The 18,540-nt window shown below is 46.0% G+C and overlaps 1 protein-coding gene across 1 annotated transcript in view; it reads right to left on the bottom strand.

The window, feature by feature from the left end:
- Positions 1-14,577: 14,577 nt before the first annotated feature.
- Positions 14,578-18,540, bottom strand: part of KCNK1 (potassium two pore domain channel subfamily K member 1) — a 54,464-nt gene continuing 50,501 nt past the window's right edge. The window contains exon 3 of the mRNA XM_058696174.1: positions 14,578-15,577. Coding sequence (XP_058552157.1) covers positions 15,318-15,577 — 260 coding nt within the window. The 3' untranslated portion in view covers positions 14,578-15,317. The remainder of the gene's footprint in view (positions 15,578-18,540) is intronic.

Here is an 18,540-nt window from a genome sequence, read left to right as displayed (position 1 = left end):
CTGTATTTATAGGTCTGTTTCTACTTTGTGTTTGTTAGTTTATTCATCTTTTTTAAATTTTTTTAAAAATGTTTATTTATTTTTAAGAGAGAGAGAGAGAGACAGAGTGTGAGCGGGGGAGGGGCAAAGAGAGAGGGAGACACAGAATCCGAAGCAGGCTCCGGGCTCTGAGCTGTCAGCACAGAGCCCGACGCAGGGCTCGAACTCACGAACCGTGAGATCATGACCTGAGCCGAAGTCGGACGCCCAACCGACTGAGCCACCCAGGCGCCCCATCTTCTTTTTTTAGATTCCATTAATGAGTGGAAAATGGGTTCACTCTTATTGGCTCATTTAAACATAAAAGTGGGAATTAGAGCATAGGAGGGGGAAGAAGATTCACCCAACAGGTCAGCCACCTGGCACCCAGGGCTTTCTGAAAGAGGGAAGTTCGTGGGAGGTGAAGGTCTAGTTCCTTACCTGGTAGTTTTGCTGGTAGCTGTGTTGCACAGCCGGCAACGTGTTTAGTCAAGATGGATGTCTTTAGACACGGATGTCTCCACAACGAGAAAGCTCAGTCAGGCACTTCGGCTACAGAAGCAGAGGAAAATAGCAAAGCAGGAGAGAGAAGACAAGCAAAGAGCTATTGGAGGTTTAAATTTATGTCAAGAATAAAGAGAGGATGGGCGCCTGGGTGGTTCAGTCAGTTAAGCGGCTGACTCTATTTCAGCTCAGATCGTGATCTCACAGTTCCTGAGATTGAGCCCTGTGACGGGCTCTGCACTGACAGCACGGAGCCCGCTTGGGATTCTCTCTCCCCCTCTCTTCTCTCTGCCCGTCCCCCACTTGTGTTCTCTTTCTCTCTCAAAAGAAATTAATCAATTTTTAAAAAAAGAATAGAAGATACCCCTAATCAAAGCCTCTGCCCACTGCTTTCTTTCTTTTTTTACCTGAAACATAGATAATTTGAGTATGCCAGTATAATAATATACACCTGTCTGCCTTCCTGTAGCCGCGGAGCTGGCTCTTTGCCCTGAGGTCCTATCTGGCTCAGCTGGAGCTCTTGGACCCCCTGCATTTCAGACCCCCGAAAATAGGCTCGGCCATTTTCCAAACTGGGCCCGGTGCTGACCCTGGGCAGCAGGAAGAAGCTAGAAGCAGGCCAGGGTCCTGGACTTTTCTTGCTTGCTACCAGCTCTCATCGAAGTGAATTTGATTTCCTGCGCTTGGACAGGATCCTGCTACCTGCCAGCCTAGAACCCTTCTGTGACCTCTCACTTCGCTCAGGCCACAGACGCTGCTCCTTCACCTCCCCCTGGGTCTGCCCCTCCGGCCTTGGCTCCCACCATGCCCCCACCCTCACTTTCTCTGCCGTGGCCACACTCATCCCTCATGATCGTCTTTGTGGTCCCTACCGTGGCTGGACCGTCCCCCACCCCCCCCACCTTGTCCACATAGTGAGCTCCTGCTCATTCTCAAACCCTGCCTACGTCAAGTCTCTCCCTTGGGCTCCCAGGGCACCGTGCACCTTTCTTTCAGGTCATCTGCACGGTTGCCACTCTAGCCCTTGGTCCTAGGCCGGCTTCCCTGGGAGGCTGGCTCTGAGCCGCGGAAGTCGGTTTGTGAGAAGTATGTTGGTGAGTGGTGACAGGGGGTGGGGCTGCGGCTAAGATAGCCCTTGAAGTTTGTCTGGAATGGGGCAAGAGGGCTAGGCCTTTGAACCTGGCGTTGACCGTCATCGGAGAGACTCCAGGGAGCAGGTGGCACCTTGGGCAAGGCAGCTTTTGCAACGCAGGACAACTCAAGGACTCGGCGGTGAGCCATCGGCTGGCAACACTTCAGGCACTGGAAGGGGTCCTGGGCTGCCCACGACAGCGTCCACTACGGTGCATGTGCTATTTAGTCAACACCTCTCTTGGCCTCCACAGTGCAAGCTTCTTGAGAATAACATATTACTGTTTTATGAGTGCTTAGTGTAGTACTTGGCACAGTCCAGGATCTCCATAAATGCTGGTTGAAGAATAAATGAATCCAGGCTGAGTGACCAACCTTCTGGCTTTGCCAAGGGCCGTCCGTCCCGGTTTTAGCAACAAAAGCCCTACATCTCTGTAAAACCCTCAGTCCCAGGAAAACCGGGGCATCTGGTCACCCTGAGCCTAATATTCCCCAGTACTTTTACTGACCCTGATGGTGACAGAGTTCACCATCACTTCTGGCTCACCCGGTGGTCTGTTTGGCAGGGATTGGTTGGAATTATGTCACTGGCCTCCTTGCTCTTAAGTGAGGAGACAGACCTTGACTTTGGGTTAGGTTATCTGCTCCTAAGTCTTAGGTTCTACCACTCCTTTTCTACCTCAAGCCTCTGATTTCTGACCTACTTCTGTACAGTGTCAGTCTTTCCTACAACCCAGCAGGTCTGTCCAGATTCCTCATCTCAGGACACTCTGGTCTAGCTCACTCTGTTGCCATTTGAACATATAACACCGTGTGATATGATGTGTGATATGTTATCTCACATTAGGTGCTACTTTACGAAGGCATGACTGTGTCCTTTCAAAACCGTAGGCTCAGTGGGAATCATGGGCTGGCCTGGGTCAGAGAAAGAATGATCCATCCGGGCCAACACTGCACAGAACATGGTGTGCTCCGTGTCGCCCTGTTGAGTCTGATCCATGTGGAGAAGTGGAGGGACAAAGAGAAGCTTGGGAATATTCTTGTGTGCAAGGAACAGCACTGGGCTTTCTACAGTTCAGTCCTCAGTGAGGCTGTCTGATCTCTACAATCTTTTCCAATGCAAGCTTTTGGGGTAGAATCTGAAATGCAAGGATCCTGTTTTTTGTTTTTTTTGTTTTTTTTTTTGCAACTAGGATATTTGGCTCCATGGGTGCATTTAATTTTCACACTAAAGACCAAGACGATGAAAATAAGAATATCCCCTCCTCACCATGTAGCTCATGTCAGTGCTGTGCCTCTGTCCTAAGTGTCACAGGTCTTCAGTGATCCCCTTTCTCCCTTGCACTTCCACCAAAGAAATAACTTACTTTTCTACCAATTCCCACTCCTTATAAACATGTCTAATGGATATTTAAATAATGGTGATTTATGATGTGCCTAATAAATGTGGAGACCATTGGTATTTTGTTCCATTCTAAGAAGGAATAAACTTGAAGACAATTTTTAATGTTTATCTATTTTTTTTTTTTTGAGAGAGAGAGAGAGGGAGGCAGAGGATGAGCAGAGGAGGGGCAGAGAGAGAGGGAGACACAGAATCCCAAGCAGGCTCCAGGCTCTGAGCTGTCAGCACAGAGCCCAATACGGAGCTCAAACCCACAAACTGCAAGATCATGACCTGAGCCAAAGGTGGACGTTTAACCGACTAAGCCACCCAGGCACCCCATCTAAGGAGGAATAAATAAAAATGCAGAAGAGAGGGGCACCTGGGTGGCTCAGTCCATTAAGCGACTGACTCTTCACTTGGCCCAGGTCATGACCTCACGGTTCGTTAGTTCAAGTCCCGAATTGGGCTCTGCACTGACAGTGTGGAGGCTGCTAGGGATTCTGGCTCCCTTTTTCTCTGTCCCTTCCCCGTTTTTTCTCTCTCTCTCAAAATAAATGAATAAACTTAAAAAAAATGTGAAAGCGATAAGTAGCCAGCCTGGCATCACCTAGCACACAGACCTAGCATTTTGAGAGGAGGAAGAAGAAATCTCTCCTGCCATCTTGGCATAACTACAGATGAAAACACAGTGTCTTCCTTCCAGGGTTGTGCACCTACAAATATCCACTAAAAGAAAGAAAATCAGAGATATCGCAGTTCATACGTACGCACTATCGACCAACTTTAAGAACTGTTTACCACAGTATGTAAATTTAATGGAGTAACCAAGAATAGTCATTACCAAAAACATCACTGTGCAGTAAGGCTCATGCAGAGCTACTCTACCGGACACGATTTCATCTTTCTTTGATGATTCCAAAGGCACTGAAATCTTCTGAATAGTCCCAGTGTAACTGTAGCGAGCATTAATTATCATTTCGAAGCAAGAGCCAGTTAAAAAAAAATTCCTAGTTGATAGCTGGTTTATTATTACCTGGACATATGAGGTTATAAACGGTCACATGTAAGTAGGCACAAGCAAATGTTGTTTCAGAATTATGTGGGAAACTCTTTCCCTCGTGGTAACGGATTTGAAACTGATCGTCACTGGGATCAGGTCCCCCGCCTGAAGTGTGAGAGCTCACTGTGGGACCCGGGGACAACAACCTCCAAATCTGGGTCTACCCGGGCGGTCACAGGACTAACACTTCGTCCATGAGGTCTCTTGGGTAGAGAAGTCATTCTGGAATTGGATGCATTTGCCAAATAACCTTCACCGGTTACATCGAGTGGAATAAAAATAAAATGTGTAGTATAATGCATTACTATAAAAGAGCTGTAGATGCAATTGGTTCTGTAATTAGCCATCATTTTACCAAATTGGCTCCCTAAAATTAAGACTCTAGCCACATGAGAATAAAATGACTGGCATTAGATGTCGTGTGTGTGTGTGTGTGTGTGTGTGTAAAACTGGAATTTTATGCAGGATACAAAACGTTATTTAGATTATGGCTGAATATTTCAGAAGGTACAGGTGGGTATATGTCTTTTGTTTCCAATTATTCATATACGCCATTTAAAAAGTGGATCAGACCCACCGTGTTATAGACATTAAGGCCACCACCCCTTCACTCTGGGTGTCTACACTGCCAGCCTCTCCTCATCCCCTTATCCCACTGACAGCCTCTGCTTGTCCCTCTATCCCAATTCTGCTTTCACAAAGCCGCCAAGTCCACCTGCTCGCTAAATCCAATGCCCTTTTGTTTAGCCCATTTGGAATTTTCCAGCAGTCGACACTTTGACCACTTTCTGTGTCTTGATGCCTTCCTTCCAAATGGGCACCATACTAGGTCTTTTGCACACATTCTATCATTCAATCCCCGGGAAGGTCTGCATTGTACCAAACCCAGCATTGTCACAAACCAAACTCCTCTTCCCTTCTCAGCTTGTACTTCTATCCTTCTTATTTGTTGGTTTGTTTTTATCGAGGAATAACTGACATACGATATCTTATTACAACATAGTGGTTCACACTGTGAAATGCTCACAAGATGTCTCGTTACTATCTGTCACCATACAAAGTGAATGCAATTATGACTATAGCCGCCATATTTATTATTAATAAGTCATCCCGTGGCTTGCTTATTTTATAAGTGGAAATTTGCTTCTTGACCCCTTTCACCCATGTTGCCTACCCCCCAATTCCCCTCCCCTCAGGCAGCCACCCACCTGTTCTCTGTGTAAGTCTAGGTTTCGTTTGGTTATTTTGTTTTTTAGATTCCACATATCAGCGGAATCATCTTGATGTTGGTCTTCCTCTGTCTGACTTATTTCACTGAGCATAATGCCCTCAAGTTCTATCCGTGTTGTCGCAGATGGCAGGATTTCATTCCTTTTTCGCGGCCGAGTAATATTCCATGGGATACATACATACATACATCTTCTTTATCCATTCATCCATTGATGGACATGTGGGTTGTTTCCATGTATTGGCTATTATAAATAATGCTACAATGAACAGGGGGTACATACAAATTAGCGTTTTCATTTTCTTCAGCTACCCAGTAGTGGAACTGAGAATCATGTGGCAGCTCTATTTTTAAACTTTTTGAGGAGCCTTCATACCGCCTTCCACAGGGGCTGCACGAATTTACATTTGCACCAACAATGCACAGGGTTCCCTTTTCTCCACATCCTTGCTTCCACTAGTTATTTCTTGCCTTTTGGTAACAGCCATCCCGACTGATTTTAGAGCACAATTTTGGGTTTGGGTTATAAGCTTTTGTCCGCTTCTTCATTATAACTTTTATGAGTAGGTAGTCATGTTAATATCCCTTGAAAGTATTCTGGCCGCTTCTTTCCTCCTCCTTTGTTTCCTTTTAGGTCATGTTCAATCGGCACATGTCTTAGGACTGTGACAGGGTCCCAGCCGTCCTACCCAGCTCCAGTGCCCTTCCTGTGGTCTGTGCTACAGACCTTCCTAGCACCACGCCTTCGGTGTCCGTGTTCTAATTCTCAGAGTGCACAGGCCCTTTGATGAAGTTTTCAAAACACCCTACCTAATATTTCTCATTATCCCTCATCATACGTAGTTACCCGTATCATTATTATGTAAGAAACAAGCTGAATGTAGAAGCATTTGAATGTCGGGATTCAGAATGGTTATTAAATAATACTGGCACCTAAAATTTTTTTTAAATTTTTTTAAAGTTTATTTATTTTTGAGACAGAGAGAGACAGAGCATGAACGGGGGAGGGGCAGAGAGAGAGGGAGACACAGAATCTGAAACAGGCTCCAGGCTCTGAGCCATCAGCCCAGAGCCTGACGCGGGGCTCGAACTCACGGACTGCGAGATCGTGACCTGAGCCGAAGTCGGACACTTAACCGACTGAGCCACCCAGGCGCCCCTGGCACCTAAATTTTATTATGATGGATCATGTGCCAGGTGCTGCACTAAGTACTTTTCAAGAAATCGCTAGGACCCTTACATCCCCAAAGAAGGTACTATTCTCCCCAGCTAGGAAGTGAGCAGACTGAGGTTAGCAACAGCTTTCCCACAACCCCATGACCAGAGAAAGCTGTGCCTGGGGGGCAGGACCTGTGCCTCGAGCCAAAACCCTATATCATGAGAACCCCATTCTACGGGCTGCCCGGCCAGGCTCTCATCTTGGCTTACACTGGCCACCTAAAATACCCTGACCCTCAGTCTCCAAGGCCCAGCTGCCCCACAAAACCTTTCCTACTCTTTTTTTTTTTTTTTTTTTTTTTAAATTTTTTTTTTTTTTTTTTTTCAACGTTTATTTATTTTTGGGACAGAGAGAGACAGAGCATGAACGGGGGAGGGGCAGAGAGAGAGGGAGACACAGAATCTGAAACAGGCTCCAGGCTCTGAGCCATCAGCCCAGAGCCTGACGCGGGGCTCGAACTCACGGACCGTGAGATCGTGACCTGGCTGAAGTCGGACGCTTAACCGACTGCGCCACCCAGGCGCCCCAAAACCTTTCCTACTCTTAAAGTGAAATACAAAATGGAGATCAGGCTTGAAAATTCCCTGAGCGGACAACAACATTGAAACCACATGAGCCATTTAAACCAAGAGCTAACACTTGTCTATGTCGAGAACGTTGGTAAAACTTAGGTTATTTCTTGTAAATGCCTCTAGCAATCACTAAAGAAACTTAAGTCTCTTGCCAAATTGGTTTGAGATAACCACTCTTCGCCAACCACCTGCCGTTTGGAAACCTCCATCGCAATAACCCATCATCGTGAAGGCTAAGCGGCTCCTCATTTTCACTTTCTGCGCCATTCTGCAACGTCATGCCTCGTATCAGTTTTGGGTTCGAAAGCTCCCAGGTTGTTTTACACACAACAAACTCCTCCCAGATACGAGTTTACTTACCCGGTTTTATTTTTCCCAGTTTCTGGACTTTTGACAATATCCACCCCCGCTCCCAGGGACCTCCTCCTCCTTTGAGTTCATTATCATTTTCTATCTGCCAGATACCACATCGCATTGGAATTTTATGGCCCTGTATTGCTAACTGGTGTGTGTTGATTCTCCACATAAAAGAGCAGGTGACTTCCTGGAGAACCTGCACCGTCCCTCACTTCTACAGCACTAGCTGTCATCTTGCCTTTTAGGAAAACGTAGGAAAATGCCTACAATGGGTTGTAATGGTAGCAGCTAACAGTCGGGAAAGAGTTTGCCACGGAAGCCCCAGGCACTACTGGCTCATTGCTTTGCATTCTCCATCTCCTTCCGCCCCCTGGAAACGCCCCCGGGTAGCCCTCGAGCTCTAACACCTGCGCACAGCCCTTAGGTTCACCTTTTTCCACAAGAACCAAGCTCCTTCTAGAACCAGACTAGGGGAGATCTCCTAACCGCGACCCCTTCACAGCCTCTTTGCATGAACTGGGGGCTCCACGGGCGATCTGGGCGGGGACGCGTGAGCCACGTGCAAAAGAACTGGTAGGAAGGGTCCAAAACTTCAGCGTGCCAATGATGTCAAATTTTCTTGAATTTTTCATACACCCAGAGAGCCCATCTATTTACCTCTACAGGTAATGAATGATTCACTGTGACACTGACTTATTTACAGTTTTGTTGTGATACTGAGTTTTAATCCCTGCTTCTGATAAATTGAAAAAGAAACGCGGGAAGTCTAGGCTTTCAGATGATTTTTGGTAGCTTAAATTGGATTTTTTTTTTTTTTTCTTTTCTGCATAAATAGTCTGTAACTTACTCCGGGGAACGCCTCGTTCTTTCTCCGCCTCCAAGGATAGCATCTTTCTTGTTAGCTCGCAGGTAAAGCTGGCAGGAGATGACCGTCACACGCACCCCTTCTCAGCAATCTGCCGCTCCAGGGGGATTTAGGGACAGGGATTCTCACGTTACGTATGTTACGTTACGTACACGTTACACGTTACGTACGCGGGGAGAAAAGTCCACGTGATTTTGCTATTTTACCACCTGGGTAAAGAGCTGTTAACAGCCACTTGACCTGATACTCCTCCTAACATGCATAAGATACCTCTTTTCCTTCTGCCTTAGATGTAGCCATGAAAACTTGAGATTCAGAGACCCAAGTAATGCAGATCAGTCAGAAAGAAACAATTTTAAATATAGGTTATTTGGCTCTTTTCTTAAAGTCCTTCCACAGTGATCTGAAACATGTCCCTGATGGCACAGCCAGGTTCCCGCGGGCTGATATACGGGGCTTGTCTTTGTCCAGCGAGCGCCCCTTCCTAGGAACGGGTCACCAACAGGGACGTGTGGAGTCAACGTCTGGCCTGGCCCTGGGCTCTGCTGCTCTCTGACCCAAGACAAGGGCACCCAGGGCAGCCTAGTCTCTTACCTCCCCAGATTCAGAGGGAGCAGCACAGAGAAAATGATAGACCGTGGGAAAAAAAAAAAAAAAAAAAAGGCAGTCTATTATTTTACGTTGTCAGAGAGTTCTAACTGCTAGCTCGTGCCATAAATTATGCAGTGACCTTTATTTATTTATTTTTTTTAATTTTTTTTTTTAACATTTATTTATTTTAAGACAGAGAGAGACAGAGCATGAACAGGGGAGGGGCAGAGAGAGAGGGAGACACAGAACCGGAAGCAGGCTTCAGGATCTGAGCCATCAGCCCAGAGCCCGACGCGGGGCTCAAACTCACGGAACGTGAGATTGTGACCTGAGCCGAAGTCGGACGCTTAACCGACTGAGCCACCCAGGCGCCCCTATGCAGTGACCTTTAAAATCTAGCTTGGTCGCTGCCAAATGGGTGGCACCAGGCTTAGTCCCGATGTTAAGTTCACATTGTCCTAAATTGCAATCACCACCTGGTAAAGGCACCGAGGAAGGCTTTCATCATGCAAGTGAGGACATAAAAAGGGCACTCCTCCCACATTAATGTAGCATTTTAAAGCCATAATGTTTAGAGCAAGCACAAAGTGATGCAGGAGTTTCGGGTAAATTATGTTGATGTCTTTGAGCACCTATGGACTCTGGGAAATTAAATATCTCACCACCAATGGGCTCTGGATTTCCAGCCACAGCTCAGAAATGGAAATGAAGTGGCTGGGTCCAACCGATTCTTGATTTCTGCACAGGTCATCGTCTCATGGTTCATGAGTTCGAGCCCTGCGTCTGGCTCTGTGCCCGCTTGGGATTCTCGCTCTCCTTTCTGCCCCTTCCTGTTCGTGCACACGCTCTCTCTCTCTCTCTCAAAATGAATAAACATTTTTTAAAAAGTAAAAAAAAAAAAAAAAAAAAAAAATGGAAAGGAAGTGCTGAGGTATATGTGTGACCATATACGTATAATGATCATAAGTTATATAAATAATGGAAGAGGATGAAAAAAGCCCTCAGAACTCAATTTCTCCAACTAAAAATAAATAATATCTAATTTATTTATAGAAGTTTTTAGTGGTCAGGTAAATGACAGCAAGGCTATACATTCACAACCTTGCTATCTCATGCTGAAAAATGAGAGATTTAGCCTAAATGAAGTTTTCAGACAGTGGAAGTTATATTTAAGAAGCAAGCCTCTTGGGGTGCCTGGATGGCTCAGTTGGTTAAGTGTCCGACTTCAGCTCAGGTCATGGTCTCGTGGCTCGTGGGTTCCAGCCCCATGTCAGGCTCTGTGCTGACGGCTCAGAGCCTGGAGCCTGCTTCGGATTCTGTGTCTCCCTCTCTCTCTGCCCCTTTCCTGCTCACACTCTCTCTTTCTCTCTCTCAAAAATAAATAAACATTTAAAAAAAAAAAAAGAAAGAAAGAAAAGCAAACCTCTTAAGGGAAGCCTGGCTGACTCAGTCAGCGGAGTGTGCGATTCTTGATCTCAGGGTTGTGAGTTCGAGCCCCACGTTGTCTGTAGAGATTACTTAAAATCTTTAAAAAACCTAATTTTAATCATTTTATAGGCAAACAGTAGTTGAACATTGTTAGGAAAATTACAATATTGAAATAACATGAACAAACAAATGTGCTAGCTATCCTGGGGGCTGTTTGCCCCTGCCTGGGAGGGCTCTGTGAGGCAGTTCCTTTCTGAGTGTGAGTCTGCCTTTCATGTCAGGCTCTCAACAGCCCTTCTCAGTGCACTTACTAGCTGTTAACACGTGGTTCTCCAAGCAGGTGGCACAGGGGATCCAAGTGGGGGGTGCAGGAACCGTGGACGCTTTTAGAGCCACAGAGCCACGGCGTTCACTTTAAGGCTGCCTAAGGTAAGGACTGCCCAGTGACTCCTGCCAATTTGCACCGAGACTTGTAATTCTTTTGCCACCAAAAATTACGACACGAAGAGTACGCTAACTCCTACATTGAGAACTATTGGGTAGCATTGCTCTCCTGTGTTCTCTGTGGGTTCGAACCCAGAGCAGTCACTTTGTCGGAGCGGTGTGCAAAGTGTGGGTAAGCTATGAGGGAAGAAAAGGGGCTGGCTTATTAAATGTGCTTCACTGCCAGGCTGTGAAAATACTTACAGTTTTACTTCTGGGCTCCTTACTGTGTTTTGCTTTAAATGTTTATTTATTGAGAGAGAGAGAGAGCGAGAGAGAGAGAGAGAGAGAGAGCACGCATGTGAGCAAGTTGAGGGAAGGGTAGAAGGAGAGGGGGAGACAGTCCCCAGCAGGCCTGTGCTGTTAGCACAGAGACCGATGTGGGACTCGATCCCACGAACCATGAGATCAGGACCCGAGCCAAAACCTAGAGTCTGAAGCTTCACTGAGCCACCCACACGCTGCATTCTTACTGTATTTTAGAAAGCTGAGTTGGCCTGACAATACCTACTAGATAAATGTTTGGAAAGTTGTCTTCAGCAAACAATTTCATGTTTTGCCTTCACACAAAACACTCGGATGCACCCAATTTTCATAAAGTAGAACTCTTGGAAAAGAATACATCACTACGGGGAAAGCTTTAAAATTGTTAAAGAGACAGGTTGAAAATTGTACTGGGCAGCAACAAATACGTAGCTGAGCTCCGTAAGATTTCAGGCTCGGCACCACAAGGAAGTTTCGTTTCTAAATTTGCCAAGGCGTGATCCGGTTGACCACGTACCCATTTCGGAAACTCGATCCCAGAGGACTGGTTTCCTCACTCGAGGATATCGGTATTTATCACAGCCCTCCTCGGCATGGGATGGCTGTATCATACGCCACAGAATCACGAAGCCCTGCTCACTGCATTCCGAGTAGGAGACAGATAATCTTACGGTCACCTTGCAGGGCGTGCTTGTTGGGCCAACTTGAAAACAAACTCTTATTCCAAGCAAAGATCCGCCGCTTTCACGAAGACATCGTACTACTGACAGCTTTAAAGGGTTTAAAAGGTTTTGCGTTGAATCTTTCAGTTATTTCGACGTCTCCAGATTTGTAAGTATCTCCCCATCCATTTTCCAAAAGGCACAGAAGGCTGGTTTGTGGAGTGTGGGCATGACTTTGTCAGGTGAGAAAAGTGACCCCGTGTCTTATTAATCTAATAACTCCCAGACGTTTTTTCCTTAAGTCACATCGTATTTATTTGTTCGGAAAACATTCCCTTTTCCCACCCACGCATCTTCCTCTTCGACTTTTGAACAAATGGCGCTCTAAATCTCCTGGGGGCATACAGAGACTACAGTCTCATACACGGAGTCATCTGGGCCAAACGTCTGTTTTGTGTATTTCCTTTATTACCTCCTTTTGGAGGCTGCTCCTAGCCTTTGCGGTGCCTCTGACTTCTGGGAGGGCGAGAACGCTTCCTCCACCAACACGCTGTCCTCTGCTCACACTGAGCGTATCTGCTGCACCGAAGTCAACCTACCTACTGGACACACGTAACTTAACACTCACACACAGGAGTGCTGTCCTTGAAGGACAAAGGTCTCTGCCGCTTCTCTATCCCAAGGGCCTTCTACAGGATTCTTTTTTTAAATTTATTTTGAGAGAGAGAGCAGGAGAGGGGCAGAGAGAAAGAGAGAGAATCCCAAGCAGGCTCAACGCTGTCAGCACAGAGACTGATGCAGGGCTTGGACGCCAGAACCATGAGATCATGACCTGAGCCAAAACCAAGAGTCAGATGCTTAACCGACTGAGCCACCCAGGCGCCCCAAGATTCTTAAGAACTCAATTTAGAACACTCTTGCGCAAGAGCTGGATCCTTGGGCTTATCCTCTGCTCATCACTCCCAATCGTCTTTGCTAGTATTCACTTCCACTTCCGGCTGCACCCTCGCTCGCCTCCAACTAGAGGGTTCCAAGGTCAGCATTGGCAGGTGCCGCGCTGGCCTGCTGCACGCTGCTTGTCCTGCCCCTGTTCTCTGATTGACAGCTCGCTCCGCCTTCAGGACCACAGGGCAGCACCTGCCCACTGGCCAAGGACAAAAGACAAGCATAGAAAAGATACTCTGCCTTATAGTTTGCATCCGAAAGGGTGCGGGAGACAAAACTTGCTCCCCACGTTTGGACCCCCTGCTTCACATTAGAAACAACAAAAGCAATTCGAAGGGCGTTAAGGGTGTCTTCTCTGCAGCTTCGTAAAAGCTTTGAAAATGACCGTGACACTTCGTTACTTGACGGCATCCTGATTCCAAGTTTTCCCGTTCTGCTCTTTCTCGTTCTCTGTAGCTTGGACTCGCCACTCAGATTAGTCAAGTGGTGGTGGCACTTGAGTTATTTTTTCCCGCATTGAATATAAAGACACTCTCCCCGTGTAAAATCCACCGTTTCTGCAATTTTTATCCTTCAACACCCCTGCACCATACCAAGCACTGTGGTCACAGCGAACTTTCCGGATCCGATCGTGTCCTTGATGCATGTCCCTATTTTCTAAAGAGTCTCTATTCCATTCCTTAACCGATCACCAACCCCGTCTAAGGGCAGTCTCCACCATGGGGACACGGTCAGCATGGGGTGCAGACAGAAACGAGTTACTGGATCACCCAGCATCACCCAGATCCAGAAAAACAGAAGAACATGTTTGGAACTGAACACTGGAAAGGGGGGGGGGGGGGTGTCTACTGACAGCATCACCGAAGCTCTGGAGCCGAGATACATCCTTCTTACAGCTTTGTTGCTCTGAGGCCAGATGGGATCTCCTACAATGAAGAAGGCCCTGCTCATGTAAGGCCAGCGGCCAGCAGGGCAAGGCTGGTAACTGTGTGCTCAGGGTGCACGTCATGGAGATGTTTCTGAGTGACGTCCCCGAGGTGAAGACGCGCTGCTCAGCTGCCTCATGAGCAGGGCACAGATTTCTATCAACATCTCGAGCACCACCTCCCGGGCAGGTACCCATGGGAGAGAAGATGCAGGTGAGGGGGTCACTGGGCATCAGTTGTCATGCAGGGTCTTTTTCTCTTCTAGAATTCTCGCTACAAAAAAAGTGTTTTAATGTTTACTTTGGAGAGAGAGAGAGAGAGAGAGAGAGAGAGAGAGAGAGAGAGAGAGAACGAGCGCACAAGCGAGGGAGGGGCAGAGAGAAAGGGAGACACAGAATCTGAAACAGGCTCCAGGCTCTGAGCTGTCAGCACAGAGCCCGAAGCGGAGCTCGAACTCCCGAGCTGTGAGATCACGACCTGAGCTGAAGTTGGATGCTTAACCCACTGAGCCACCCAGGCGCCCCTCTCTTCTGGAATTCTTAAGTGTTCTGTGTGTATCACTTACATGTTGCTGTAATGGTTTCTATAAAGGAGTCCTTACATATTATCTGCATAGACGAGAGCTTTCCTTGATACATTAGAGCATAAAGATTGCAACCAGCTAGGATTTTTATTGATGTCAGCTTGTAAATTTAAAAAACTCTCTGATTAATTTGCCAGCATCTGTTCATCTGGGGCTTCTGTGTTCACGATCTGGGCTTTCGCACTAGGTGACTACGAATCACGACGCACTTTCAAAACAAAATAACTTCCTTTAAAAATCATATTCTTCATTGTTTGTCCACCTCCGGAGAAACGCTTACAGACATTTTAGACATCTGGTATCATTCCAATGCAAAGGGTAGAAACATGTATTGTAGAATATGACAGTAACTCACTCTTAAGTGTACTATTTCCCTTATTTTATTGTAGCAACTCTCGATTCTTCAGTATAAAGAGAAATCAAAAGGAAAAGTATCTACAATCTTGGGTTAAGAAGTATGCTGAGATCTGGTGACCTAAACCCTCTATGTACAAGATATAAACATATTTGGACTTGTTTGTACACAGTTAATGGCAACCTATTCATTATAAATAGTAGTTTTAAGTTAGATTCTACAAAAATAATGATCTTGGATGGGCACATGCAGACTGGTACACATAAACTTATTTATAAAACACATCTCTATGCCTCTCTCTCTCTCTCTCTCTCTCTCTCTTTTTTTTGCTTTTAAATATAAATGTTCTATTTAGCCATCAGCTAAAACGATTTAAATGCAAATCCCCAAGTCCCCAATTAAAAGTATAAAATCCACTTCTCTCCACCGCAGCACACTTCTTCAAGTATTCTTTACCCATTAGTAAAGTCTAGGTAATTTTGTCCCATGTGAATCATAGGTACACATCCCATTTCTTCGGATATTAGACAGTCCTCCAGAGTAAAAGCTTCCTTTGTTCTGTTATGTTGGGGGGGGTTTGTGTGTTTTTTTGTTTTTGTTTTTTGTTTTTTTGTAAATATTTTGGACAGTAGGTATTTGTTCAAATACCATCTTGGTATCTACGTTCTCATACAAATAAACAAGACAAAGGGTCTTGCTCGCTGCCCTCACCCGGCTGCTCCCGGACAACACGGCAAAGCCCTTAGTTGCCTGCGGGGCCATCGGGGTGGGCAGAGGACTGAGGGCCCACGAAAGGCTCGTTCTGCTTCCGGTCCTCCTTCGGGCCGGCTGCCTGGTCTGCGATGGACGAGAAGGACAGCTGGTCGTGCTCGATGATGTGTACTCGATCCTCGTCCTTGTCCTTCTTCACGTAGAACATTTTCCTGAATTTTTTCAGCTCGTGGAGTTCGCAGAAGGTTTCCAGAACTACCAGCATGGCAATGAGGCCAAGCAGAAGGTAACCTGAGTGAGAAAAAAAAAAAAAAAGACAGTGTCTCAGTGGGATCGAGTCACGGATGAATCAAGGGACGCCACGGAAAGCGTGTGGGTGAAATCAAGTCATTGCCGCTTTCCGAACTTCTAGGAACGTTCTGAGGTCCGTGGCTCCAAGACGGGTTACCCACAGGAAAATGAAGAATGACTTACCCTTGTGCCAACGTGGGATGCTCAGGATCCCAGGGTGTAATTTTTGAGGAAACAAAAAGATGGGGTTGACCTGGCATCGTTACAGGGAAGTGGCATCCTGCAATGCCCGCCACACAAGGGTAACGTGCCGGGGGAGGGCTCTCCACCTCGGCCTCATGATCAGCGGCTCTCAAAAAGCCAGTGACACACGTCAGAAGACTTTTTGATGGTCATGAGTGCTCAGAACAGAGGCTGACACTTTCTTAAGCACTCAATACTCGTGTCAGTGTTTCCACTACCGAATAAGGAGTGTCGCAAGAGAAGTAAGCTAACTAACTGAAAATCCTTCCGGGAATGAGTGCAGACGGGGAATAGGTCTTGGCGTGTGGCGATTTGCACCTGACCGGGATCCAGCTGCCCACTAAGCTGCCCATTGTGATTGTGGGACAGTTATTTTGGGGCCACACGGACCACACTCACCGGTTGACCCTAGCAGCTTCTTACTCCGAAATAAAAGATAACCTGCTGATTCAGGTTGAGTGGTGTTCTCTGAATTCGGTGAGGGGAAAATGGGGCTTTTAACTCAGTTCCTACACATTTAAAATCGGTTTCCAGAAAAAAAAAAAAAATTCCATCATGGAAAGGAACAGGAAAGTGGAAATGAAAACTAAAAATAACAAAAATTCCAAAAAATAAAAAAAATAAAAAATAAATAAAAAAATAAAAATAACAAAAATTCCAATTTCATGGCCTAGTGGTAAAATGCTTGAGGACTGTCAGAGAACAAATGAGCGGGCTAGAAGGAGCGGCATAGTGGGAACGAGGAGGCGGGCTATCTCAAGAATGCACGGAGATGTGGTTCTAGCATCTTTACGATTTGGCTATTAAGTTTTGATGACAGCATGTATATTTTGGAAATAGCAATGACATTGTTGAACTCATTGACAATTCCCCTCCTTTTCCTTTATCTAGTGTTTAGTGAAGCCTCGGTCAAGCACTGGCAAAAATATCCATGGGGTTTCAGGTAAAAAACTGTGGGATTCTACCCTATCCACAACCCAACATGCCTCTGGAATATTCTTTTGCTCCGGTCAGCACGTATGCTATGTAGACGGCTCCAGAAAACCCGGTCCATATTGTTACGGGTGTGAAGATGATCCGAAAGGATTTAGCGTCACGTGAAAAACTGAGGCGTGCGACAGTTGGGCAGAATTTACGAGAAGACTATAAACCCAGGGGAAAAGTAGAGCTAGCAAACACAATCTCAGAAACACTCAACTTCTCGGAGTCACAAACAAACTAAATTAAAACAAGGAGGCAGTATTTTACCTGATGGGTGAAAAAAAAAAAAGTTGAGATAATGTTTACCAGAGGTACCATGTGCAGCAAGAGCCTCTCTAATGCTACGGGTCTACACCACCCTGTGAGAGTGGAAACCGTTACGCCCACATAATTCTGGGCACGGTCTGAGCTCATAATGCCATTCGGAAAGCACCGGGTCACTGTGTTCTGTGAGTCACAGGACAGGCATATTCACTTTGGGCCGTCAATCCCACTTCTGGGAAAGACAGCAAAGCAGAAAAAGTGTAAACGTACAGAAATATTTACTGTAGTGTTATTTATAATGCCCCCATGGCACGGTTAGATTATGGCATAGCCAGGGATGGAACATTATGTGGGCCCTGAAAATAATTATGGTAACTGGAGGAAACATGAAATCATCCTTGTAACCACTTGGTGAATATTTATGGAACTCGTATAGTAGCCAGGCATTGTTCAAAGCATTCGGGTTTGTGAGGGAAGTCTCTGTCCTGGGGGAGCCCATGGTTTAATGGAGATGTGAAAATATACATAATCCAACGAAGCATGTTGTCAGGTTAAGACTACAAGACAGGGCCAGGACAGAGCATCTGTTACGATCTCCTAGGAGACACGACATGAGTCAAGTCTTGAAAAAATCTTGAGACAGCAGAAATGCAAACTGTTATACATCAAGATGCAAAAGCTAGGAAAGGAGCACACAAAAATTAAGAATTTCTGGGGCGCCTGGGTGGCGCAGTCGGTTAAGCGTCCGACTTCAGCCAGGTCACGATCTCGCGGTCCGTGAGTTTGAGCCCCGCGTCAGGCTCTGGGCTGATGGCTCGGAGCCTGGAGCCTGTTTCCGATTCTGTGTCTCCCTCTCTCTCTGCCCCTCCCCCGTTCATGCTCTGTCTCTCTCTGTCCCAAAAATAAATAAAAACCGTTGGGAAAAAAAAAAAATTTAAAAAAAAAGAATTTCTAAGTTCTCCATATCATACCGAATTTTAAAAAACCGTTTAAAAATTGTAAACCACTGGCCATCCGAATTTAAGATTTTCCTGGTAAATTGAAGAACACGATCGATTACTAATGGGCTACATTGTAGCCCTAGTTTTCTGGAACTTAAAACATTTGATAAAAATAGCAACTTTTCTTTTTTTAATTAAAAGTTGGTAATCCAGGGGCGCCTGGGTGGCTCGGTCGGTTAAGCGCCCGACTTCGGCTCAGGTCATGATCTCACGGTCCGTGAGTTCGAGCCCCGCGTCGGGCTCTGTGCTGACCGCTCAGAGCCTGGAGCCTGTTTCGGATTCTGTGTCTCTGCCCCTCCCCTGTTCATGCTCTGTCTCTCTCTGTCTCAAAAATAAATAAACGTTAAAAAAAAAAATTAAAAAAAAAAAGTTGGTAATCCAGTATATTTTGTGTGGTGCATTTTTACGCTTTAATTTATGATGTCATTAGTAGGGAATTGATCAGTCATGTTATTAGTAAGAAACTGATCAGCA

The sequence above is a fragment of the Neofelis nebulosa genome, chromosome 13 (assembly GCF_028018385.1).
Source record: "Neofelis nebulosa isolate mNeoNeb1 chromosome 13, mNeoNeb1.pri, whole genome shotgun sequence".
Classification (NCBI taxonomy): domain Eukaryota; kingdom Metazoa; phylum Chordata; class Mammalia; order Carnivora; family Felidae; genus Neofelis; species Neofelis nebulosa.
Note: the sequence above shows the minus strand (reverse complement) of the source record. Positions and strands in the feature narration are given on the sequence as shown.